General features: G+C 44.5%; 1 protein-coding gene across 5 annotated transcripts in view; it reads right to left on the bottom strand.

The window, feature by feature from the left end:
- Positions 1–9,420: 9,420 nt before the first annotated feature.
- Positions 9,421–25,203, bottom strand: part of Frmd6 (FERM domain containing 6) — a 188,264-nt gene continuing 172,481 nt past the window's right edge. For 4 of the 5 annotated variants that reach the window (XM_010632564.3, XM_010632567.3, XM_010632566.3 and 1 more), the window contains 5 exons: positions 23,029–23,203; positions 18,763–19,098; positions 17,606–17,737; positions 14,474–14,565; positions 9,421–12,033 (listed from right to left, as the gene is read on the bottom strand). In XM_010632564.3, the coding sequence (XP_010630866.1) occupies positions 11,749–12,033; positions 14,474–14,565; positions 17,606–17,737; positions 18,763–19,098; positions 23,029–23,203 (1,020 nt within the window). In that variant the 3' untranslated portion in view covers positions 9,421–11,748. The remainder of the gene's footprint in view (positions 12,034–14,473; positions 14,566–17,605; positions 17,738–18,762; positions 19,099–23,028; positions 23,204–25,203) is intronic. The other variant, XM_010632568.3, reaches the window with a different exon arrangement.

Below are 25,203 nucleotides of genomic sequence, written 5' to 3'. Positions count from 1 at the left end.
CAGGAGGTAGAAGAGCACACTCTGGGCAGACAAATGCCCTCTGTGGCTCAAGAGGGGTCATCTCTAAATCAGCCAGGTGCAAGGGCAGATGGGATTCGTTTCCCGTGCCCTTTCCCCTCTGGCCACAGGCCATGCAGTGTGTTGTTGCTGGCACACCTGGAGAGACACAGCAGTTCCCAGTCACATTCATCAGTTGGTACCGGGGATCGAACTCAGGACCTTGCGCTTGTGAAACAGGTCATGGAACCACTGAGCTACATCCCCAGACACCCGCTCCCCCATCCCTTCTGAGCTCCCTTCTCAGCCCGGGTTCATCACCTTGATGTGCCTCCCTCCTGCTCATCGCTCAGAAACATCCTGGATTGAGAGTAGCTAAGCCCTCTGCTCAGGTGACCCCTGTTTGTTATCCTTCGATGGTGCTAAAATACAGTCAGTCCACCCTGGAAGTGACTCCTTGGGTCCGATCAGCTTTCTAAGTAGGAGTGGGAAGAAAAGTCCGACATGAAAAACGCAGACTCCATCATCAGATCAGACCCATTCAGAACCTCACACAATGTGTTTTAGGATTGGGAAAATTTTCCTCCTCCTTATAATTTAATGCTACTGTATTCACTCAGCCCAGGCCCTCTGAATGCCTGGTCCTGTTCAAGATGCCGGAGGTGGAGCCATTAGCGAGATGCACCAGGCCCTCGGCTTCACATCAGCTGCAGTATGGTGTAGAAAACAGGCGATCAAACGATAACACACGAATGGGTTAGGGAATCCGAGAGCTGGAGATTGTGACCGGTGCCACTGGAAATGCGTGAGCCGTAAAGCCACAAATGTTCGGTGGAACAAATCAGACACGTGAGCTTCTCTTACGTGAGAAACTCAAAGTATAAAGAAAGAGCAAAATAAAAGATAAATCACAGGAAGGAGGGAGATGGAGGCAGGGCTGGGATTTAGCGCAGTGAGGCCTCCGCCTGCCTCACATGGTTCAAGGTTCCGTGTTCAATCCCTGGTACCAAACAAACAAACAAACAAACAAAGAGACAGAGGGAGGCGGGGAGGGAGGGAGCAGGGAGGGAGGGGGGATGAAAAGGGATGAAAAGGAATGAGATGTGTTACGCACAGGCACCAGCTCCACACAAGGAATGTAGACATTACACGCTGCACATGTGTGCTGGTAAAAATAAAAAGTGAAAAAAATTATTTTGGATCAGCGTGGGAGGGGCTTATCCACTGGAGAAGATCAGCAGTGGAGGTCCGGAGAACTGGATATGCATGGAGGGGCTCACGTTTAAATTTTTTTTTTCATCCACCTTTGGGAAAAAAAACTTCTCAAAGCCCCCCAGGATTTCCCCCGTACCAACCCACCACCGTGTGCAAGGGTGGGGAAGGAAACTGGGTTCCCACAGCACGGCCTCTGTGGGTATCCTTTGTTTGGATGCTGACCTTGGGCCTGGCAGCCTGGCAGATGCCGTGGCCTCTGCTGGGCCTATCTTAGCCCTGGAAGGCTCTGGGAGCAGAAAGAGACATTTAGGAATCTGCGGTTGCCTTTCAGAGGTTCTTGCTGAAGATGGATGGGCGTGAAAAATGGCAAGGATCTCTCAGGAGCCTTGCCCTGCCCCGCCCTGAAGCACCTGTTCTCCTGCAGAGTGTGTTATGTTAGCATCTAGATGTAACCCCACCACCACCCCAGCCTGTACTCACAGGTCGGGCTTTTGGAAGGGTCTGGCCCATAGGGGCGCAGGACTGGTCGGGGAGGCAGCTCACGGGGGCCGGACCTGGAAGGGTGCATCTCCCTCTCCAGCTCCTCGCTTCGTTCTCTGCTTCCTGGTCCCCATGATGGGAGCAGCTTTCCTACGCAAGACCGTGCACTGTGCCTTTCTGCCGGGAGCTGGCTGACTATGGACTAAAAACTGAGCCAAAATAAACCTCTTCTCCTTTCCCTTGCAAGTGCTGGGTATTTTGCTCCAGTGATGAGGAAAGTGACTGAGACAACATAAATTCCTAATACTGTCAAGCCCCTAGTGAGAGGCAGATGTGTCCCAATATTCTCAGAGCCCCTGAGGTTCAGAAAGTTCCCTTAGAAACTGATGTTCTAAGGAGGGAGGAGGAAGAGAAGAGTTCAGATGGAGAGAGGGCTACCAGGAGCCATGGGCAGGGGTCCGCAGTGGGCACTGCAGGTGTGCGAAGGTAGCCAGGTGTGGAGAGCAAACAGTTATTGCAAAATTCATTATATTATTTACATCCTTTTCCAGTGACAGCCAGCACTGAGGCTGTCACTGAAGCTGTCACTGAGCCTGAGGCCGTGACAGAGGCCATGACTGAACAGGACTGCTAAGTGGGGAGAGCCCATGCAGGGCCGTGCAGAGTGGGTGTAAGTGTGTGTGTAGGAGTTGCTCCCTGATATGATAAGCACTTGTACGACCCTCGTGTGTGAAGTGACGCAATACCCTTGACCATCTGTAAACCCAGCCTGATGTGTAATAGATAGATAAGCCCGAATCAGAGCCACACAGCCCTAGAATTTAGTATAAAGGAGAGAGTGCAGAAGACCAGCTCATCGCACTCGGTGACCCAGAGACTTGGTGGCCGCTGGCCACATATGTGATCTTGCCCTAGGTCACAGCCAAGACTCTGCTCCAGAACATAGGAGGGTACCCGCCCGGAGTGCACCCCAGAGACGCGGACTCTGGCTGCAGCCGATGCTGACCACAGATCACCTTACAGGAGAAGAAAGTCGCGCTCCTCGGATCTGTGCAGGAACAGGGAGTAGCAACTGACGGGCGGTAGTTAGACGTGTGCTGTGTGATTAAAGCATCTAAAAAGCTACTGGCGTCTGCCTATTATTACTATCCTTGCTCCCTGCTCGAGACACCAGGACCCTAAGCTATACCCCAAGGTTCTGACCGGTAGTTGGGGGAGGCCTGGAAGTCAGTCTGCACCTGGGGGAGCTCCTTTAGAGCCCCTGAGAATTAGGGTTGTGAGCCCTGAGCAAGAGGCTAGAGCGACCCTCAGATGTAGCCTCCTGGCCCCTCCTGGCTGCAGGAGCCCCCACCCTCCCGTCTTTGGCCCCTCTTCAGAAGGCCAGGTCTCAGCTTCTGGCTTCCTCTAGCTCCCCTTTTTGTCCCAAGCCCCCAGAGGCCTGTTGCTGAAACCTGAGTCAGCGGCAACCCCAGTGCCAGGTGGAGCAATTGACTCGGACCCTTTCAACAAGGGCCTTGGGTTACCAGACACCCATCTGCTGGCTGCTCTCACCAAGGCAACAGGAGCCTGATTGCTCTCCCTGGGCATCCACGGGCATCATCTCTCCCTGCCTCCCCTTCTGACACCTTTGCTACAAACAGCTCCGGGCGGCTCCCAAAGGCCCCTTTCCATATAACCCCGCAGCCCCCAGAATCGCCTGGGGTCGTGGGCAGCAGCCTCGTGCTGCCTCCCCACAAGCAGGCCACCCAGGGCTGGCCCAACGACCGGAAGACGCACCCAGCCCCTCGGCTCCACATTCCTTTTCCCTTCCTGGAAGGGAAGGTTGTCAACAGGGCTCAGTGCTGGTGACCAAGAACATTTCTATCTTTTGAAAAAGAACTTTTCTTTCTACCCAAGTAATAAACACATTAAAACATAAAAACATAGCTTAGAAGTAAAAGGTACTACCGTGAAACATTTCTCCTTTTTTCCTGAACATTAAAGCTTTCAACTCTTGAAGTGGTTTTAAAGGAAAAGTATTTACCCGCATACTTCTAATAATGTTCTATGGGAATTGCCTCCTGCTTTGTCAATTTGGCACACGACTGACTTCCTATTAGGAAAGATGAGAATACAGCCCTTCGCACACATCTCTTCTCTCACCACTCCACACAGATTTCTCCCTCCCCTTCCAGTACTCATACAGCAGTTTTCACTAAATTGATATTTTAATAGTGTTTACATCAGGACTGGGGAAGGGTTCCTTGGTGAGCCATGTAGTGCACTATGACGATATGCTGTTCTTCAGCATTTTTTCTTAGAGTTAATCATTTTTCCTTTTGTTGGCTTAGTTATTTTATGTGTATATAATCACATCTTCCTACATCCTTCACAGAACTGTAAAACATATGCTCTGTTTCTTAAAAATACATTGGGGGGCTGGGGATTTAGCTCAGTGGTTCCACCACCTGTTTTGCAAGCAAAAGGTCCCAAGTTGGATCCCCGGTACATTTTTTCTTAGAGTTAATCATTTTTCCTTTTGTTGGCTTAGTTATTTTATGTGTATATAATCACATCTTCCTACATCCTTCACAGAACTGTAAAACATATGCTCTGTTTCTTAAAAATACATTGGGGGGCTGGGGATTTAGCTCAGTGGTTCCACCACCTGTTTTGCAAGCAAAAGGTCCCAAGTTGGATCCCCGGTATACATAGGAAGAAGCTAGATCTTTGTCAAATAGGAAGAGGATCAAGAGATGGGGGAGGAAAGGGAATAAAAAAAGGAAATAAGATGCGTTATGGACATGTACCAACTCCTCACAAGGAATGTAAAAGCTATGCACTGCAAATATGTACTAATAAAAATTAAAAAAAAACTCGTATGATGATGTGTCTCAGATTGGTCATTATTACCCATTTTTCTGGGCTTTCCTTGCATTTTCTCCCTAGTTTGGAAATGCCTTTCCACTACCTGCCACTACATGCTGGGAAACTCCTTATCCCTTCTTTCGCCCTCTTCATCTTGTTGAACTTTCGGAGCGATTTCCTTTATCTTCCAACTCTTCTATTAGAACCTTTATCTTGGCTATCAGATTTTGAAGCACTCCCATGAGTCTCTCTATCCAGCAGTCTCCTCCAATTTTCTGAGTCAAGTAACATCTCTCTGACAGTATTAATAATAGGTTGTTTCCTCGCCAAGCTTTTATTCTCTATATTACTTGTGTGAGCTTTTTCTTTTTAAAAACCGTCCTGAAAAGAACATGACATTTTTAAAAGAAAAAAAGGGACTGAGCCCCCTGCATGTCCTGGAAAATGGAACACAATTTCTGTTCCTGTCAGTTGCGGTAGGGCCAGGCCTTGATAAAGCCTCGGGTGTGGGCGGCGTCCTCGTCCTTTTCCTCCAGTGTCTTTCTCTTGGGAGCTCCTCCTGGTTGAGTTTGTTCTATATCCTGTCTCTGGGCTGTGCCTGGAACCTCTCCTGGGGCCACGATCCATCGATGCTCACTCTGTGTTTCCTTTCCTTGGGGATTACCTCTACCACACTGCCTGTTGTCGCATATTGAAAACAGTTTTTTTCATACATATTTTTTCTTTTTTAAAGTTATTGGAGGTTGGGTGGTAAAATTGGTCCAACACCACTCCACCATGACTGATACTGTTCATTTGGAATGTGGGTTAGAATTGATGGGGAAAATTTGACCCTCACATTATTGCATATTTCTTTTTAGGAGCGTGGGATATTGATTTATTTAGGTCTTTTAAATCTTCCTGCAGGTTTGTCTTACACATTCATACTGACGTTGCATTTAAAGGCTCTGATGTAGGCTCTTTCACTCTCTCTGAAGCATCTCACTCCTGCCCTGCAGCAATCCAGGCAGAGAATCCTAAGGCCTCTACTGCTTAGAGAAGCTGCTAGGCCTACTCTCTTTCTTCCCCCTCTCTGGATGAGAACAGGGCCGGTTCCAGCCAACTCACAACTGAGCAGCCTGGAGCAGTGCTGGGCGGGGCAGAGGGGTGTGGAGGAGGCAACAGTTGAAGTATTCCTCATGCAACCCCAAGGCAGACAGCTACTTAAAGCTGCCGCTTCTTGGCTCGGTTTACTAAGTGATTTTTTCCTACTTTTGGTAGAGCTGGGCATGGAGGGCCCGTGCGAAGTAAAACCTGATGATTGAGCTACTGGTGCCCAAGGAATGTAGCGTCTTTTTATCAGGCAGTGGGGTCCCTCTACCTGCTGTTTATGCCATGGAACACTTCTTTGGCAGATGGTTACTAATACACCAGAAAAAAATCATCTCTAATAATACCTCTGGGTAAACAGGCGCTTGTGGGCTACTTAAGGAAGTTTGGGGCTGTGCACTCTAAATGTCATATGACCAATTTAGAAGCAAACTTGGAACACGATTCCTTCCTAAGTTGGAAACTGTCTGGTCATATGAAATCCACCTCTTGCAGTAACTGTCAGCGATAGTGAAGAGACCTCCTGGACTGCAATTGACACCAATGGGTAGGCACCTACCCTAGGTAATGAGCTGGTTCACTACAGCTGTGCTTTGCTCATGGGCTTCCATTAGTCGCTTGATAGTGTATAACTTCCTCACCTGCAACAGCTTCCAGCAGCTGAGCAGGGGCTTTTCAGAGATCAGGCGCCTCCATTTACTCAAAATGCAGGTCTTTAAAATCAAAGGGCTAGTGGCTTTATCTGTCTTATTTTTATTAAACCTCTGTGTGGGGATCATCCAAGAAATGATGAAGCAAATGAAACAGTGACAAGGAGGAGATTTTTAAAGTTTTTTTTTCTTTTTATTGAGTTTATTGGTACAATCTAGGTATACAATACAGTTACATTCATTACCGGGATCCTGTACCTTTACTTGACGGGTCTTGATTCTCATTTTTTCCCTTGTCCCTGCCCTCCCTTCACCCCCTCCTTCCCTCCCCATTTACAAACACTTTATTTCCATTTTTTCAATTTCTCATATTTTTTTCTTCTCCCTTATTACCTTTCTCCCACCCTTCCCACTTTCCCTACTCCTTGAGCCCTTTACTTACTATTTCACATTATTATTTATCTCGTTAGGATCCTGTGTACTATTATAGTTTTTCACACCAGAGAAACTATTCAGTATTTCAGTTAAAGAGATCTCTGTATGAACCTTAAAAATAGGGAATCCTAAAGTAAAACTAAAAAGGAAAGTAAAAGAGAAAAGGCAATGATGTAAGATTAAAATAATCCTTAATTCTGAAGATGAAAATGGTCCCCTTAACATATTTAAATTGGTTCTTGCTCTTGTAGTCTTATCTTGGTTTTTTTTTTCCATTATTCAGAGAACACTTTTTTAGTTTCTGTAATCAAACCCACGTAGATATGACCTTACATATTTAATACAGTGTGTTGCCCCTGTACAAATGGAAAAAAAATAAAATAAAAAAATAAAAAATAAAGTATTTTAATGTATCAGCCTCTGTCCCTTTATTGAGCCACACTGTCCTGTACTGTATATAACATGCTCTTCTCTAGAGTGAGTGCATTTGGATTTTTTGAAATGGTGATTTCAGCGCCTCATTTGAAATTCCGTCACGGACAGCTTTGTTGTCAAAATAACCAATTCTCATAGACTGCAACCTGGAGAACCACCCACTCCTAGTACAGCGCATACCAGTTGGGGGCCGACGGAACTGACCCTGGCGGGTCTGTATTGCGCAGGCTGGGCTGTGGACCTACAGGTTACAGCCCTGACGCACGTTCGTGCCAGGAGCAGAACCACCTCGGAGCGAGCCAGTCCGAAGCCCCGGGTGGGGCTGTGGGCATCGCTGGGTTATTGTGCAGCCAGTGTTGAGAGCACTGGATACAGCCTGGTTGCGCCACTGTGCCAGTGCTTAACAAAGCATTCACGCAGAGTAGATTTTAGTTCATAATACGAAGTAGTAGCTTACCCTTTCGTAGAGGGAAGTTGCCTGTGCCTCTAGCTTTTCCTTTAGATGGTGACCTCATGCATGTGTGTGCACGCGACACCCAGTGCTGACTTTCTCGCTCCACCCCTAGTTCAGACGTCTACCGTCTCTCTGGTCTCGTGGCCCCTCCAGCCCTCCACAAGCACTATTCTCATTATTTCTCTCACACTCAAAAACACTTCATTTAAAACTCCTGCCATCTAGAAAAAACTTCATTGTCCTCAGCTGGGCAGCTAAGACCTTTGGGGACAAGACTGGAGAGAGTCCTTCAGGCAAGTTGGTATTGTTACGTTTTTTCTAAGCCTTTGCCTGGATCACCTGTTATGTCACCCCATCCTACTGGAAGTCCCCAGTCAGCCCTCAGTTTTCCCAACCGAAGCTCCTCCCATCTTTCCGCCTCTGCCAATGCAATGACCTGGTAACTCTTCCATGTCCGGGAGACACTTAAAAAAAAAAAAAAATCACTAGATTAGCAAATAAGTTTCACTGTCAACTACCAAAATGGTGAGGCTCTCTTCTCTATTAGGTTCTGAGCTTTCTCTAAGGATGTCAGGTAACATGGCACATTGAAAAAGCTTTAAGATACAATCTGGGCTTAAAACTTCATTCCATCACTTGCTAGTTGTGGGATCTTGGGCAAGTACAACTGTTCCTCAGCTGTGCAATGAGGATGACAATGCTTGAAGGCATTGTGTGGACTCAGTGTGTATAGGGTCAGGCACACAATAGGTGAGCAAATCACCCTTTCCACTGACCCTAACACTACCGGTATTCTTAAAAAACTCACGAGTAACACCCCAACAGGATGCCTTGGTTATAAATTTCCAAATGGCCAAATACTTTGTTTCATATAAATGTTTACCTATTATTTAATTCTTCAAACAGCCTTTGGATTACTATTCCCATTTTACAGCCATGAAAACTGGAACAAAGTGAAGGGAATGGACTCCCCTTTGGGAAAAGAGCTGGGGCTATTGAGAAATCTGCCACCATTTAAAAAAAAATAAAATCAATATTCCAAATGACAACTTTTTGAAAGGTCTGAGTTAAAGTAGTTTATCAAATCTATGATGAAACGTTAAGATTCCTGTCAGCCCCACGCTGGAATAAACAGTGGCTGAGTACTGTGACTTCTTGGACCTTGGATCCTTCGTCTCTAACCAGATAGTAAGGACAGTGGCTGCCTTACAGATGCTGAGGATGAACCGCACCAACACAGCCCATTCTAAAGCTCCGGAAAAGGGCATGAACAGCACGCTGTGTGTCAGCTGTCATGCTCACCACGAGGGACACTTTGCTTGGAATTTTATCACATGGGACCTTTGGGTTGACCTTTAATGCGCTCCACCCTACCACAGAGAATAGAAACTAGGTTCCCGGCATCCTTCTCACTTCAGAATCCTAGTAATGAAAGACACCTTAAAGGCAAAAAACAAGTAACTTTATTGACTGCTAATCTTAACCATGAAATGCTGATAAGAAATAATTACAAAACAATGCGGGTTTGTTTTTACATAAGTTTGGTATCATGCCAATATGATCCTTTCACAGAAAGGATTATTTACAGTTTATGCAGATATAAAGCTCATTCTTGCAAATACAAATGTAAATGATGTAGAGACGATATATACCAAATTGGTATACTAACAAAGGATATGTAACAAATGCAGAATAAATAACAGCTTTATACTTTTATTTTCCTTTTTTAAAACCATCTCCAAATACAAAAATGTAATTATTCAAAGTGGATTTTAATACACACACACACACACACACACACACACACACACAAATTCTGTTGCAAACAGTAGGCCAAAAAGAAAAGCTAAGTTTCCTGGCATGTTTCATTTTTGAAAACCCACAAGACTATTCATAAATCCAATTAGAAAGAGGGTGTGCAAAACCACCAAAGCTGGCAAAATCCTGAAGACATGATTTTGGCTGAAGTAGAGAAAAAGTACAAAGCACTACCTGTTCATTTAAACACTTTTTATGTTTTGCAAGAAATATTAAGGGCTAAGAAAATACACGGCATCATGATCTGGGCTATTTAAGAGAACCAGCACACCAGGATTGTCTCTTAAAGCATCAGGCAGTGATGGCGAACCTTTCAGAGCTTTCAATGACACAAACAGCCCACTGCGGCACGCAAGCCACAGGTGCACCAGCACTGATCTGTAAGAAGCAGTGGATTATTTAATGACTGAGAAGGAAGTCATTAAATCATCCCTTCATATTTTTATCCTTCTCTACAGAGATACTTTTGTACATTCTGATATCTGAAACTTTGGTTTTTTTTCTTAAAAAAGCATTTACTAAAAGCAAAGTAATTTTATGGATGCAGAACTATGCAGAATTTTTTTCTTTTAAAGCATCAGGTGAGACTCCCCGGATGCTGCCCCCCACCCTGCACAGGTGGGTGGGGTCACCGCTGCCTCTGTTCGGAACCCAACTCCCACCTGCGGGTGACACTGTGACACTGCCTTCGTCCTGCTCTACCCTACATCTATTTCTTGGTACCTGAAAACATACTTTTGTACAAAAATATGAGTGTTTCTTTAGAAAATAACACATAGCTTTTAATAAAGTTGGCAGATAGCAAAAATGGTGTATCAAAATATGGTAAACAAATGCTGTAAAATACGAAATCATTAAAAACACCCCGTAGAAAGACATTGTGCTATGAAGTTCTGTCGTGAAGTGCGAGCAGTGTTTTCACTGTATGTCGAAAGGCTAATGAGTTCATTCCCTTGACTTGGTTTCATTATACACCGTAACAGCAGCACAGCAGTTACAATCTTAAAAATGGCCCTTTCTCATACACATCTTCTGTATACTTTTACTTCAAAATTAACAAAAAGAGACCCTGCAGATCAGTGGTTTTCAACCCTGTTGCGTATTAGCTCCGTGTAGAAAACTTTAAAAAGAAAAGGCAATCCCACCTGGGTCCTTCCCAAAAGAGACTGACTTAACTGGTCTGGGGTGGGACCCCGGCATTGCTATTTTTTAAAAGCTCCTCAAAGAATTCCACTGTGCACGCAGACTGAGAATCATGGCCAAAGGCACGTGAGGAGAAAGTCACTCCTAACATATACTACAGACAAGGATTACCGAGGCAGCATTCATCCAGTGACGTCTCCTCCATACTGAACAAGGAGTTCCCTGTATGCAACACAGTCATGGAAGCCAAAATAAAGTCAGTAAGCTTTAAACACATACAAACACACACAATTCCATGTATTTATATATGTATAACATACAGAGTTGGGGTATTTTGGTTAGGCAGAAACTAGCATTACCTTAACTTGTTCTTGTTAATTAAAAAACAAAAACTAAAACCCACACATTTTTCTGAGAGATTTCCACCGTTTGAACAGACACTGGTTTGTAAACTCTACACAATGAATTACGTCATGAGCATAACTGATCTGTCACAAAGATGAGGAACTCAACTGAACCCAAGAGCTTTCTGGAAAAGGATGTGAAGGGGTCACAAGACATCACAACACATACAGTCTTCTGGGTACTGCTTAAGTTGCATCATCTTGTCTCCGAGCGCGTGCTCCTTCTGTACATATCTTTGGCTTGCTACAAAGAATGAGTTTGATCGATTTGCTAGTGTTCACTTTGGGAGAGCCTCGGGAGGCAGCAGTGGCTACGCACCAAGCAACCGTCTCTCCATTCAAAGAAGAGAGACCCTTCCCTTTGTCTTCTTTCAAACCAAGAGTATTTCAGGAGGGAGGGGTTAAAAAAAGCACAACAAACAGATAAGCCTAACATCTTTCACATGATAAAAAGATGTTATGTTTAACTGAAGTAAGAGACAACAAATGAGGAACAAATACCACACTCCACCAGTACAAAGGCTTCAAACCAATAAAGCACATTTTCTTCTGAAGAGTCATTGCATGGGCACTTGTCTTGCTGTACATTCTCTAGTTTTTACCTTTGCATAATACTTAAAGTGCAATTGTCCCAAGGCTTTTGTTTCCATCACAAATATTATAAAGAAAGAGCTATGTTTGGGGTAAAGACAATATGGCACAAGTAATACATAAAGAACCCAAGCCTCCTGCAGCCTCTGGCAAACAGCAGGTTATCCTTGAGGCTGCACACAGATGGACTTTATACAACAAACTCCGGAACCTCATCACGTGTGAGGTCCAGAGAAAAGTATTTGCTGGTTCTTTTGACTGGAAAAGCATCCTGGATGTTGATGCACTGCTGTGCCAGGCAACTGTTGCAGTACAGCCCTTCTGCATCCAGTTCGTGGCCACATCCAAAGGTGTAACTTTGTGCAGTGTCCTGACACAGGCCTGCAATGCGCAAGAAGTCTTTCTGGTAAAGTCTGATGTCATCAAGACTCAAGCTATGTCGATCGGTGGAAGTCTTTGGTTTTCGACATATAGTCTGCAAAACAAGGGAAGGTTGAGACAACTTCGAAAGTACAGATTGAGTGATGGTTAGCCTATCTGTCCTGAGGAGAAAAACTACAGAACCATACATGGTGAAGTCATCCTTGTATGTTAGAAAGTGGTTTGTGGGCTGCTGAGAGCTGGTGGTAAATAGGCCCCCACCCATCACTGAAAGCAAGGGCAGCTCACATCTCCTGAGCACTTACTACCATGGCAGGCCCAACCCTTTGGTGTACACTAACCCACCAAGTGTGGCAAACCTATGCATGTGTGTTTTTTAAATTTTTTGGTACTGGGGATCAAACTTGGGTCCTTGCGCTTGCGAAGCAGTTGCTGAAACCACTGAGCTAAATCCCCAGCCCCTGTGTTGTTTTTTCTTTTAAGACAGAAAGATGCTAATGTATAAGTTGGTTTTTTTCTAAAGTAAAGCCTCAGTATTTAGGTTTAATTGCACTGTGATATTGGCACTTTGTGATAACTAAGTGGGTTCTGGGTTGTGGTTTGGATGCTTGTGCATGACATCAGTGTGCTGACCTATTCAATCTTCCAAACAGCCCTGTGAGGCTGGTGCTCATACGTTCCTCAGTTTACAGACAGACAACACATGCCAAAGAGATACAAATTCAGTGGGAATCCAAGTATCCCTTGCATTTCAGAGACTGACAAATAATCTTAAAATAAGTCCATAAAGGTAAAGATAGTATTTATTTTTTCACCAGGATATGGTAATTCAATGCATCAACACTTTTAAGCTGAAGGTCAAATAAAAAATGGAAAACCAAACCAGTTACCCTTCAAAAAGCACAGCTTGAAAGATTTTAGAGCCGTGACTCTCGGGGAGAGCACAAAGGCTAGTGCCAGGAGTAGGGGCAGCCCCTGGACATGCAGAGAGGCACATTCTCCACACAACAGGCACCCGACTTCTGAAACTCAGTACCACCAGAGGTGGGACACGGAAATAGGTTCAAAACTATTCTGACCATACATGAGTTCCATATTTAGGGAACCTAAAGATTTTTATCTCCAACTTGTGTTGCTCAGCACTACAACAGCCTTGTTACAATAAAGGATCACTTGTGCCAGAGATGAAAGTTGCAGGATTTTTTAAAAAAAATTTTTTTTAAATTGAATTTATTGGTACCTTCTAGGTACACAGTACAGTTACGTTCATTACTGGGATCTTGTACCTCTCCACGACAGGTCTTGGTTCTCATTTTTTCCCCTTGTCCCCACCCTCCCTTCTCCCCCTTCTCCCCTTCCCACCTACAGACAAACACTTTAATTCCATTTTTCCATTTTCTCACATTTTTTTTCCTTTCCCTTATTCCCCTTCCCCTACTCTTCTCTCTGTCCCTACACCTTTAGCCCTTTTCTTCCTATTTCATGTTGCTAATTATCCCATTAGGATCTTGAGTACTATTTTAGTTTGGATAGAAAGTGTCCCATCTGAGTGACACTTGCATAGGATCACCCTTTTGAATCCATGCAGTCTTCCCAGCCCCAAGGAGACTTCACACACAGGACTGTGAGGTCACCCCAGGGCCTCAGGATGTGCACACAGACACCCATGCTGCTGTACGTGTGGAACCTCTCAGCCGAGCCCATGGCAGAATTAATGGAGGGTGGCAGAGCTGGGGTGCAGCCCAGGGATCTCCCTCTGGAGCTTGGACTCCAATTGGTCATGTGATACACACTTTTTCAAAGAGTACTTAGGATTTTCAGAAAAATACTTAATGTCATTTTTATTACAACGACTTCAGTGGAAGGAAAAGAAAGAAAAAATTACAGAAGAGGGAAGCAAGGATAAAAAGTAGAAGACAAAGAGTCATCATGCCAGAGAAAGAAAAATAGCAGCACAGAGAGAGCCCAAGAAAGAGAAGCACAGGAGGGAGGGAGGATTGGAAAACAGCACCAGTGTTCTCTACAGATAAAATCAGAATGCTGAACCTATGAGTTTCACAATATTTCATCTATAGCCTTTGTTACTTTAACAGTTTAACCAGTGATCACAGGCTGTCAAATGCTCTAGCTCAGCACACTTTGAAAATCGGATCTGAACGGAATAACCCGAGTGTGGAAACATTTCTGCCATCACAAACTTATCAAGAACATTACTCCTCTGGCTGTAGAGGCCATTTCCTCCCCCAAATGCACATGCCTGCCGTGCTTGTACATGCACACGTACGCAGTGAATCTAAAGGTGAACACCAGAGACTTCTAACTATACGAAATGTGAGCAAAGTATATAGTCTACCCAAATAAAAACCAAAGTGGAACTAGCAAACAGAAATTCAGAAAACATGAATGTATGTATCTGAAAACAATCACCTCCTTGGGTAAATTTTTTGCTCATTTGTGTAAATATAAATGTAAGTTCCCATTTATAATTTCCTAAAATTCTAGTTGTTATGTAAAATCTTCTGTTCCTTCAGTACCTGTGGAAGGGAATCAGTACTCTGGCCACGGAGTTTGACCACTGTTTCTGAAGAGCTGGAGGTGGAAGAACCGATTTCTTTCACAATCAACCCTGTGTAGAACAGAGAAGAAAACAATGAACATTTCAAACCTTTCACCATGCACCCTGAAATCCACCACTCCCAGGACTTGCAAACCAAAAGTAACCACTCCTAAGGGGCTGCTGTGCCCTTTCAATGGCTGACAACCAGCACGGCACCCTTCATTGGGCAGGAATTTCAGGGTCCTGAGAGAATGTGGGGCTGGAGTGGAGGGAGTTTAGTTTGCACTTTCTAAAATAAAAATTTCAAGTAAGCTATTCATGATGAAGTTAGAAATGACTGGAGCTATAAAGCCACCTTCTTATCATATTTCATGAAGTCTCCTTCCCCTCCTGCCATGTATCCTCAAGCTGTCCTGTAGGACAGCGACGCAGCCTTAGAGTATAGGTGTGGTGCTCTGGAGTCACACAGGTCTGGGCTGGAACCTGGCCCAGGTAATTAATTAGCCTTCCTGTGTCTCCGTCCCCTCCTCTCATAAAATGGGGCTGATGACAGCACCTAACTCCTAGTATTTTAATGACGATTACAATGTGAATGCATGAAGATGAGCAGGAGCTCCTCTTGGCAAACAGAGCCACTGGGGTGCACACCTCCTGCAGCAGATCCCACAGGAAGAGACCCAAAGGGGAGGCCACAGTGAGACGTCAGTGCTGAGTCCATGACATCGATGCAGCCCTTGGTACCCAGGGAAAAATCCACTCAATTTTCAGAAGCAGAAATCCAGGGCTGACATTTCCCTTTATGACTGTGACATGTGAGTGAAATTCTTCAAGAAAAGCTGTTTCAGAAGCTAAAATTACCAACTAGAACTGGAGATGAAAGTGAACACTGCTGAAATTTGTCTTGCCCATAAATGAATCAGGTGAGTAGGTCACACCCTAGATCCACAAGCCAAATGGGTTCTCAGGAAAAGCACATCCTCACCTTTCAAAGAAAGAACCTGGGTAAGGTGATTTTTATTCAACTGCTGTTAGTGGCCTAGAGAAATGACCTTTTCTGTCCTCTCCTGTAAGGCTCCAGCCACGTCTCATAGTGATTCAGAGTCTAGCCTATGCCTCGTACACACAGAGGGGTCAATCAGTCCAACTGGAATGTGGATGTAAAAGCATTCCTGGCTCATGCAGACCATCCAACATCTTCCCAGGTGATGCACACATTTGGGGTTGGTGCACTGGCTTTTGTAGAGGGCTAATTGAGAAAAACCCATCTTCTGAAGAGCCTTAAACCTCTGAACAAACTTCAGGGAAACACATGGACTTGTGCACTGGCTGGTGCAGGGGTGGCTCCTTGGAGGCTTCCTGTCACATCTGTAAAGACTTCTCCACAGCCCACACCCTCCACTGCAAAGTCAGAATGAAGCTGGTGCTCAAAGCCCAGAACCACCCAGCTCTTGACCCTCAGTGAGGAAAGAGCAAGTGCCCACTCAACCTCAGCTCAGAGCCTGAAAACAAAGTGAACTTGGAAAGCCAGGATGGCAAAGGGAAAATAATACAATCATGTGGAAGTCCGTCTTCAGAGAAAAGGCTACTCATCATTGTATGTATCTTCTCTTTTTCATATAAGCATTTTTATTTTTAATTAGATCATGCTTTTATATAATTCGTACTGTTTTCCTTATGTATCTTTCATGTTGCTAATTATTCTTAGAAGATTGCATGTTAACGGCTACATGACACTCCTCTGTACGGACAGGGTATAATCTAACCTTTCATAAGTAACATTTCAATATATTTTATGTATATATATTTTAAAGTCAACCTTAATCCTATTTATAAAATTGATAATCTCACAAAAATTGAGTGCAGAAATATACAAAATATAAGTTGCTGCCCTCAGACCCCCTTCCACAGGTGTTTAGGCAGACACCGTGGAAGACCACTGCTTTAGGTCCTGGGAGAGTTCTCGAGGCACTGCAGACCCGTTTTCATTCCATAAGCACATGTAGAGCTACCTGTGCATTATCATGTGTGTTTGACTGTGCATTTATATTTAATATGCACTGAAATGTATCTGTAAAGAGAAACTTCAATGCAATAAAGCACACAGGCCAAACAGGCAATGCCTCGCATATCAACACCAAGCATGTCTGATCACCCAGCCTGGTAAGTTGGTACTGGTGAGGGACTGGGATAGTGACAGTGACTCTGTGATCCAGGGCAGGTCTGCTCCTGCAGTTCAGGGTACTGGTGTTCACGCACAAGGAGGACTGAATGCGTCAGTCTTGTCACCTCTGATTCTCAGGCAGGACCCGCATTCAGCAGAGGCTCAATGAGCATCAGGGCCATGGGTCTGACAGGGCCAGGCCAGGCCACTCCGGTGGTCACAGGCCTTTCACCCAATCAAGCTGAAAGTGGCAGGATAATCGACACCCAAGCTACTTCAATAGTCCTTCTCTAGACCAGACTAACTCATGAGATGTGACAGACGCAGACAGAAGTGACTGAGGTTATAAACAAAACCCACACTGCCTCGCTAAGACACTGTCTTTCACATGGTAGAAACACGACTACACCCTACAATAGGGTGACAGTGAATGCATGTTTTATACAAGAATTCATAAAAATACAGAATTAAAGTGTGTCTTTTTAGGTCAACTGTGCTTGACACTTTTTCCTCCTGACTCCTATAAATATTAGGATAATATCCCAGGGAAAACAAAAGCAACCAAGGTCCGGCTTTGCTCCTAGGCAGGTAGCCCTTCTCTCTCTAATCACATGTTTTCGCATCTGTAAAGGGTAAAGGCAGACCTAAGGCCCCTTTCAGAGGCATCATGATTCTCCAGTTTTCTGATTTTAAAAGAGCAAGAGTAAAACCCTACCGTTCACAACTACCTTTTGTCCAAAGCACGTAGAAGACGCCACCTCCCCTTCATGGTGGCCCTTTCTTCTGTGGAGGGCACTCAGCCTGCAGCTCAGGGTGGTGACCTGGAGTGGCCCTCCTCCCAGGCTGCCTCTGATCTAGAGCCACACCTACCCCTTCTATTTTCTGAGCCCCCTGCTTCTTGGTCCAGGATAAGCCACTACTCAGGGAACGTGTCCCAACAGTGCTCACCAGAGTGCCCATTCAACTTCCTGGACAGGAGCATGTCCTCTGTGATATAGATGCACATATCTGGGCTGACTTCCAGAGAGTCTTCATTCATCGGCTCCAGGTCCCTGGGGTCATCCACTAACATCTCAATCTCTGATCAAGAAGAAAAAAAGAGTTAAGGACATGAAGGGAAATGACAACCATAACCCACAGACACACCTGGAGGATGGATATATAATTATTCATATTGGAAAATAAATCTGCTAATGAGACTAACAGGTGACTCTAGGGACAGATCTTAGCCAGGGGCTACTTGTTCTCTTTTCATAGTACTGATGTTACCCACATAGCATCTAATACTATGATCTGATTATCAATTTTTTTTTCTTGAGAGAAGAAAAGCTGTATAACTCCTTGGCAATGACCAAGGACAAACAGAAGCTGATGGGCCATTTACCTATGGCCAAATCAAGGACTACTGACACTGGCAGGATGAGGAGGTCCCAAGGCTCCCGTTTCCCAGGTTGCTACTCTATGGCGCCTGACAGCTTGCTTTGGTAGCCACATGAATTCTATGGGAACCAAGCATGTTCTGCAGTTTTTGTCAAATCTGAATGCTGGAGATTTATCAGGGATAGAGAAAAGCATAAGAGGGACGCATGGTGCTCAGCATGGCTGATCCAGGCCATGGAACTTGTCCTATCTCCATGAGAGAGGGCCAGTTCCTGGGAGCCAGTGCCGGCTATAGTCCTAGTTGTGTGGGAAGTACCTAAGAAACACCTTACTAATTCACTGAACACTGTGGATATGAATCTCTTTTAGAGGAAGAGGCAGAAGTTTAAACTTAAGCTTAAGCTTTTTGTCACTACTGCTGCACTCCACTCTTGTCACGGCTGCTGCCTTATTTAACCTGGAGTGGGAAGTGCAGGGAGGAAGGCTGAAGGAGTAACCTCCCCACTCATTCACACGAATGGCCAAGGGATGGCTGCTGAGGCTCCCCACAGCGACGCCCTGCTCACAGCCAAGTGCCAGCCAGTCCCCCAAGCCGTGGGGAGACAGCAAGGCCCCTCTTCTCTATGACCAGTACTCAGCTGCTCCCTAGATACCAACTCTACAGAGCCAGGACTTGATGAAACCACGGAGAAAGAAGGGAGCTAGCGAGGGAACAGTCCTGCTACCATCGTCCTGCGAGTCCTCCTCCAGCCGGTCTTTGCCACCGCTCTCCACCCCCGAGGTGTGGGAGCTGCCGTGGCTGGTCATTGAGCTGCAGGTCTTCAGCTTGCGATGGATGGCGCTGCCGGAGTAGCTATCCTCTGGCCCCGGGTCCCGGGGCTTGGTGTCCGCCTCAATGCCTGAGGTGTGGGAGCTGCTGTGGCTGGCGGTAGAGTGCCGGGACAGGCGCTTGTGCTTCACGCTGCCTGCGCTGCTCCCACTGGCTCGGGACCGCTTCTCTAGCTGGTCCATGTCGAGGTCCAGGTTGTCACTGATGTACGATTCCCGGTACTGCTTCTTCTCTGTGTGGTGAGAGCACAGCGCATCATCACACTGCACCGAGACAGAGGGACCTTGGGCTGGCTCAAGTGAGTCATCAGGCCAGCACCAAGGACAGTTTCACTCTGCACCTTGGGTCCAGACAGTGGGTGACTCAGAGATGACGACAACAAAATGCATGAAAACCAGTACAGTGCATCTGAGGGGAGGATTCAAACCACTCGGCTGTGAAGCTTCAAGCACTATAGAAGAGGGCGGCTCAAAGCGCAGTCACAGACCATTTAAAAACTTCCAGAGCTGTGTGAGTTTGTATTTTGTGTGTGAGTTTGTATTTCGTATTTTCCATGAATGTGAGTTTACATTTTGCAGAAGTATCAGGCCACAGTATTTTATTAAAAAATCTGGTCCTCTGCAGATAATTTCAGAAGCACTGCTACTTAATAAACATAGTTATCCTGACTGCCATCCATTTTACTAGTACCTCTGTTAAATTCTGTCCATTGGTAGCACCACCTACTGAGAATAATTTTACAATCAAACTATTCTGAAAAATTTTCAAACATCTAAAATTTATTTTTTCATTAATATAAGTATTTTTTCTCCATTTAGGCTGAATTAATGAGCTTTTATCATCTGTTTAGAAAGTGCAGTAATCACAACCAGTTTGATGATTTATACTCATGGGGTCTTTGGTTGGGAAAGCTGTCCTTTAATCTAACACGTCAGTGCTACTCTTCAATGCAGCCAGACACTGGGAAGCCTCGTATACCAAACAAACCCTACACAAGACATTAAGGTACAAAGTTATAGTTGTGCTGCAGGTGTAGAACCGATGATACAAGAACATTATTTTTGTATTTCAGCTCAGAAAATTAAGAGAAACAGTTTAGCTTTCTTGCCTCCTTAATACTGATGAGAAATAACACATTAGACCAATGTCAAAACCAGACAGTGCAGTTGAGGAATGTGAAGTTGCTTTTATTTTAGAAACTGCTAAGTAGTACCTGAGTGGAGGTCTCAGGAGCCTGCTCATGGACTGTCTTGTCTCATGGTTAAGTGAAAATATTCTTGCACAGTTCTTATGTCTGAAGCCAGCCCTAAAGTGTCAACACCAGAGGCTCTCCAGAGGGAATGTGCAACAGAAGAAAGACAGATGTGCTTTCCAGGATGCAAAATGCAATATGCAAAAAACCAAACCAAACCAAACCAAAAACCCAAGCGTGCAGACACTCAGCCAGCCAGCAAAGCCCCACATCGCTGCCATGGAAGTGTGTCCATCTACAGTCCGTCTTCCAGGGAGCAGACCGTCTTCTGAGGTCAGCAGGGACACAGATGAAGATGGAGAGCCAGAAGGGCTCCCAAAATTCTCATTGTTTCTATTCACTGTAATCTCAAAATGACAACCACATATCTCTTGGAACCATGGAAGAGAGGAGAAAGAAGTAATATATTTCTGTAAAGTGCTGGAGCTCTACAGTCTGAAGACAATGAGGAATTATGATGGGCTTAATATTTCAATGCTTTCCTATGTCTTTGTAAAAAGCCATTTTACTCCCAACTCCCTGATCAGCTCCGACCAGTTATAGGTACTCTATACTCAGTGTGTTCAGGAGAAGCTGTGCTCACCAGCCTGTTTCCGGGGCTGGGGATTTATCTCAGTGGTGTCTCCGCCTGCCTCGCAAGGTCCCAAGTTTGATCCCCAGTACCAAAAAAAAAACCAAAAAAACAAAACAAACAAAAACAAAAAAACAACAAAAAAACCCTTCAGATTACCAGCCTGTGTCCTGCCAGGAAGATAGATCCTCACTGTAAATCACCCCTGCTGTCAATATGTCAGCAAAGCCCTGGTGCTCTACTTAAGAAGCTCCGCTCAGTTACAACAGAGCCAATGCTGGCTCAGAGAAACTAGGCTTAAAGGCTGCTTCCTTACCTGAAAATATGTCTAAGTAGGAAAATCTAAGTATATTTGCTTTGGAAGGAAAACAAATAAACAAACAAACAAAGAACCCAGACACTTCCCCAAATCTCACTCATCCAAATAAAAGATCCAATTTACATCTTTACTATTCCCTCATTCTTTTACTATCAGGTTTGAATGTTGTCTCCTCTCAAACTCAAGATGAAATTTCACTTGTGTTGTAATGGTATCAAGATGAGGGACCATTAAGGGGTGAGATTAGGTGAGGAGGCCTGGCCCTCAGGAATGGATCAGTACCATTAAAACAGGAGTTTGTCATAAAAGGGGGCGTAGTCTCCCCTCCACTTGCCCTTCTGCCTCCCACCATGCTAGAAGCACCAAGAAGGCCCTCCCAGATGCCAGCCCTTATGTCTGCTCGGCCACCATAACTTGAGAACTAAAATTCTCTTCTTTGTAATTATCCAGTTTGTGGTGGTTTGTTAAGGCAGCATGGAAAGGACAAGGACACCTGATCACACACCTTCCTCAAATACTTGGTACTATGCATGGCAGTGGGAAGAGCCTTGTTCTCCTAGAATTCCAAATCCTTTGTCATTCGACCTTAGAACCATGGAGGAAGGTCACTAATTCTTTCAGGCTCTAAAGAGCTCCCTTTAAGGTCATCTAAACAAGAGTTTATGGAAATGTTGCAGGCAGTGAGCTGATGAATTTCTCAAGGTGCCATCGCAGCCACTTAGGAAAGAGGTGATTTGGCAAACGACAGGCTCTGCACCTAATCGTCACCCATTCTCACAGACTCCCCCAGCTCCTCTTGATATTCATGTCAGCACATGGGAGATATATGTGTCATACTGATGAGTCACTCTGGGGAAGAACTAGCAGTCTGGCCCGAGCAGAAGCCAATACACCTGACAACTGCACCAATTCTCTCCGAAGACAGATGCGATTCGGTGACAGGCAGTGGGGAGTGATTCATGTTCGGATGCTGAATTACCAGGGAATCTCCATCCAAGGTCTTATCTAGATGGAGAGACTATTTGAGAGACATCAACCATACATCTTCACAGTTATTCTAAGAGATGATGGGTACTTGACTTATTTCTTCAGGAAAAGCGAGGTCTCAGGGTCAAAACATTTTTCCAGATGATACCTAAGATATGAACGTGAATCCTGAGGTCCTGGCCAATACCTCAATCTACTCAAATCATCACAAAGTCTAATTACTACAGCATGACTTTGTAAAACAAACGGAAAACATTAAAAAATAAACAAATACACAACAGCATTTGGGGGATTATAAAGCTGAGTGTGTTAAATGGAGGAACCACAAAGTGCCAAAACTTGAGCTAAAGAGCTAATACTTGGATTAATATTGCAGATTTAAAGTGAGATGTTAGGGGCCCCAGCATTGTCTCCTTCCCCACTTGGACTTGCTCCTCTTTTCAGGTACTCCAGGGCCCCATAAAGACTGCTCTATTTCAACTGCATCTCAGCAAAGCCCCACGGAATTGGATTGGCTGACAAAATCCTCAGAGAAAACTTTCCTGTCCTTTGACATTCATCCTGGTCCAAGGTGGGGGCCTCCCAGCCCTCAATGAGAGGGGAGGAGACACTTCTCTGGCCACCTTTACTGTCATTTTGATCTAAGGAACAATCACATAAGATAAAAGCACCAAAGAAAGTTAGTGTACCTACAGAGCTCTGAGATGCAGGTGCCACCTGAGATGCTGACACTCTTTACCCCATTCCTGGTACAAGAATTTTCAAGTGAAGTGTGGGAAAACTTTACAGACATTATAGTTAAATCACTGGGGTAGCTTGGAGCTTTTGAAGAGGGGCTTTGGTAGGTGGTGCTCAAGCTGTTTCTCTTCCAGGACAGTGCTGAGAAGTAAACAGAATGTATGCTTCGAGTATGGACATGCCTGTCTCAAAATCCTGTTCTTAAAAAGCTCAAAGTCTGGATTCATGGCAGCTTCAAAGTAAGAGACAAGGGTGGCAAAGGCATCATCCCTCCCACCCACAGACCCTGGGATACCTTCGTTTTCCTCCAGCTTCCGGATGTGGCGCAGGATGGGCTGCAGATTCATGTAGAGGCGGTGGCTGTTGCTCAAAAGTTGCAGGAGGTGTCTGGAGCGCATGGGGCACCCCGTGTAGTATATGAGCTTCCTGGCAGAGGGCAAGCCATCCGGCAAGATCTCAAACTTCTTACCCTGTGGCGAAAAGCATGAATCAAATTAAAGGGAAAACAAAATCCTGATTTGCTAAGGTCCCCTTCATTTTCCACTTAGTAAGGAAAACTACAGACTGAGAAGCAGATGTATAAAGCTCCATATAAGATTCCCTAAGGGATAAAGTATTGTTTTTCCCTCTCCAAAATGTCACAGAACAGAGGATTACCACTAATTCAGGGAATTATCTAGCCAGTGGCCTCCAGGAAACAGCTAAGGGACATCTTCAGCTTCTCTGCCTGGTCAGTCTACTTGCATAATGGAGAAAAGAGCCCAAAATGAAAGCATCCTCAGATTTAACCCCAGCACCCCAACTCAGCATACAAGAAGGCGAATTCCACAAGAGATGAATGCATTCAAATATTTATCAAACACATATATGTACTGAACACTGTGACGGACACTGAAAACATAACAAAGAACAACACAAGGTCCCTATCTATCCTCATGGAGCTATATCCCAGTGGGGAAGAGGGTAAAGAAACTCATGAAATAATAGATTATGGAATGCCGGGAAGGAAATACATTATAATAGCGACCAATACATGGTCCCTATTTTGGGATAAGAAAAACTAGAAAACTTCTTTAGCTCAACAGAAGCAGGAGCTGGCAACTGGAGATGTGAAAGAAAAACACCAGTCATCAGTGATATACAAGAAATATCATTCTTTAAGTCTGGGATCATTCACATAAAATTCTAGGTAGAGGGTCAAAGTGCCTATTATATTGGGTCTTAAGAATTCCTTTAACTTTCCTAATAATGAACTGGGCAAAGCCCTTCAGACAGACTGCTTCTTGGCTGGAGGGAAAGGTTGGAGGCACGTTCCACCACATGCCTCAGTCAAGACAAGCAATATGGGACCATACAGCCCAGGCAAGGAGAATTTTTTTTCCCCAATAAAATCTTTGGACTTTTTATTCCCATGCTGGGGATTGAACTCAGGACCTTGCACTTGCAAGGAAGGCATGGTGCCACTGAGCTAAATCCCTGGCTGGGCTTTTTATTTTAAAGGAACTACTAGTGAATCCTAATACTGGAACAGGAATAACTGACATTTAGTGAGCACTAAGCACATATTAACTCACAGAATCCTCCTAAGCCTATGGGGAAGGGTCCATCATTACCACTTTAGAATGAAACCAGGGCAAAGTGAGATTAAGTCATTTTCTCAAGGTCACATAGCTGGGCATGCATGTCTGGGTTGCCTGCAAGAAGAATCACCCAGGAAACTTGTCAAAATAGACTCCCAGTCTCGAGACAGCCTAGACCCCTGAATCAAAAATCTTAGGGGAGGAGGATAAGGCCCAGAAATCTGTTTTCTTTTTTTTCCTCTTTTTATTTTATGAAAAAATAAAACACATTTTCATAACCAAGTAACTATAGTTATCACACTGTGTATAGTTATCATCAAAGTATTCAGTACAAGACATAAACTAAAAAGATTCTTACAAAAAAGAAACATAACACAAACTTCCTTTTTAGTGAATTAAGATAAGCCATCAGTATAAATGAAACAAATTAGCATATATATTGAATAGTTTAAAAACAATGGAGTATATGAGGAAGCAATTAAACCTTTTCCTTTTTTTACTTTGCTCTTTCTTGCATGCTCTGTGTACATAGTTTCTTTCATATAAGAGAAACTATGCAGTATTTAAGCCTGTTTTACTTAATACTATGTTCTCAAATTGAACCCATGTACCTATGTTTCAGGTTTAACTTTCTTTTTGGCAGCATACCACTCCACTGTGTATAAATACCACATTTTCCTTATCCATTCATCTGCTGATGAACATACATGTTGTTTCTAAGATCTAGCTATTATAAATTATGCTGCTATCAACATAGGTATGCATGTATCCCTGAATATGATGAGTTTAACTCTTTCAGGCAGATACCTACGATATGGATAGCTGAGTCAAATGGAATCACTACTGTTAGTTTTTCTGAGGAATGATTTCTATAGTGGTTGTACTAGTTT

The sequence above is a fragment of the Fukomys damarensis genome, unplaced genomic scaffold (assembly GCF_012274545.1).
Source record: "Fukomys damarensis isolate Sample0158 unplaced genomic scaffold, DMR_v1.0_HiC HiC_scaffold_17, whole genome shotgun sequence".
In the NCBI taxonomy this organism is placed as follows: Eukaryota; Metazoa; Chordata; class Mammalia; order Rodentia; family Bathyergidae; genus Fukomys; species Fukomys damarensis.
This window is presented reverse-complemented; position numbering and strand designations above follow the sequence as displayed.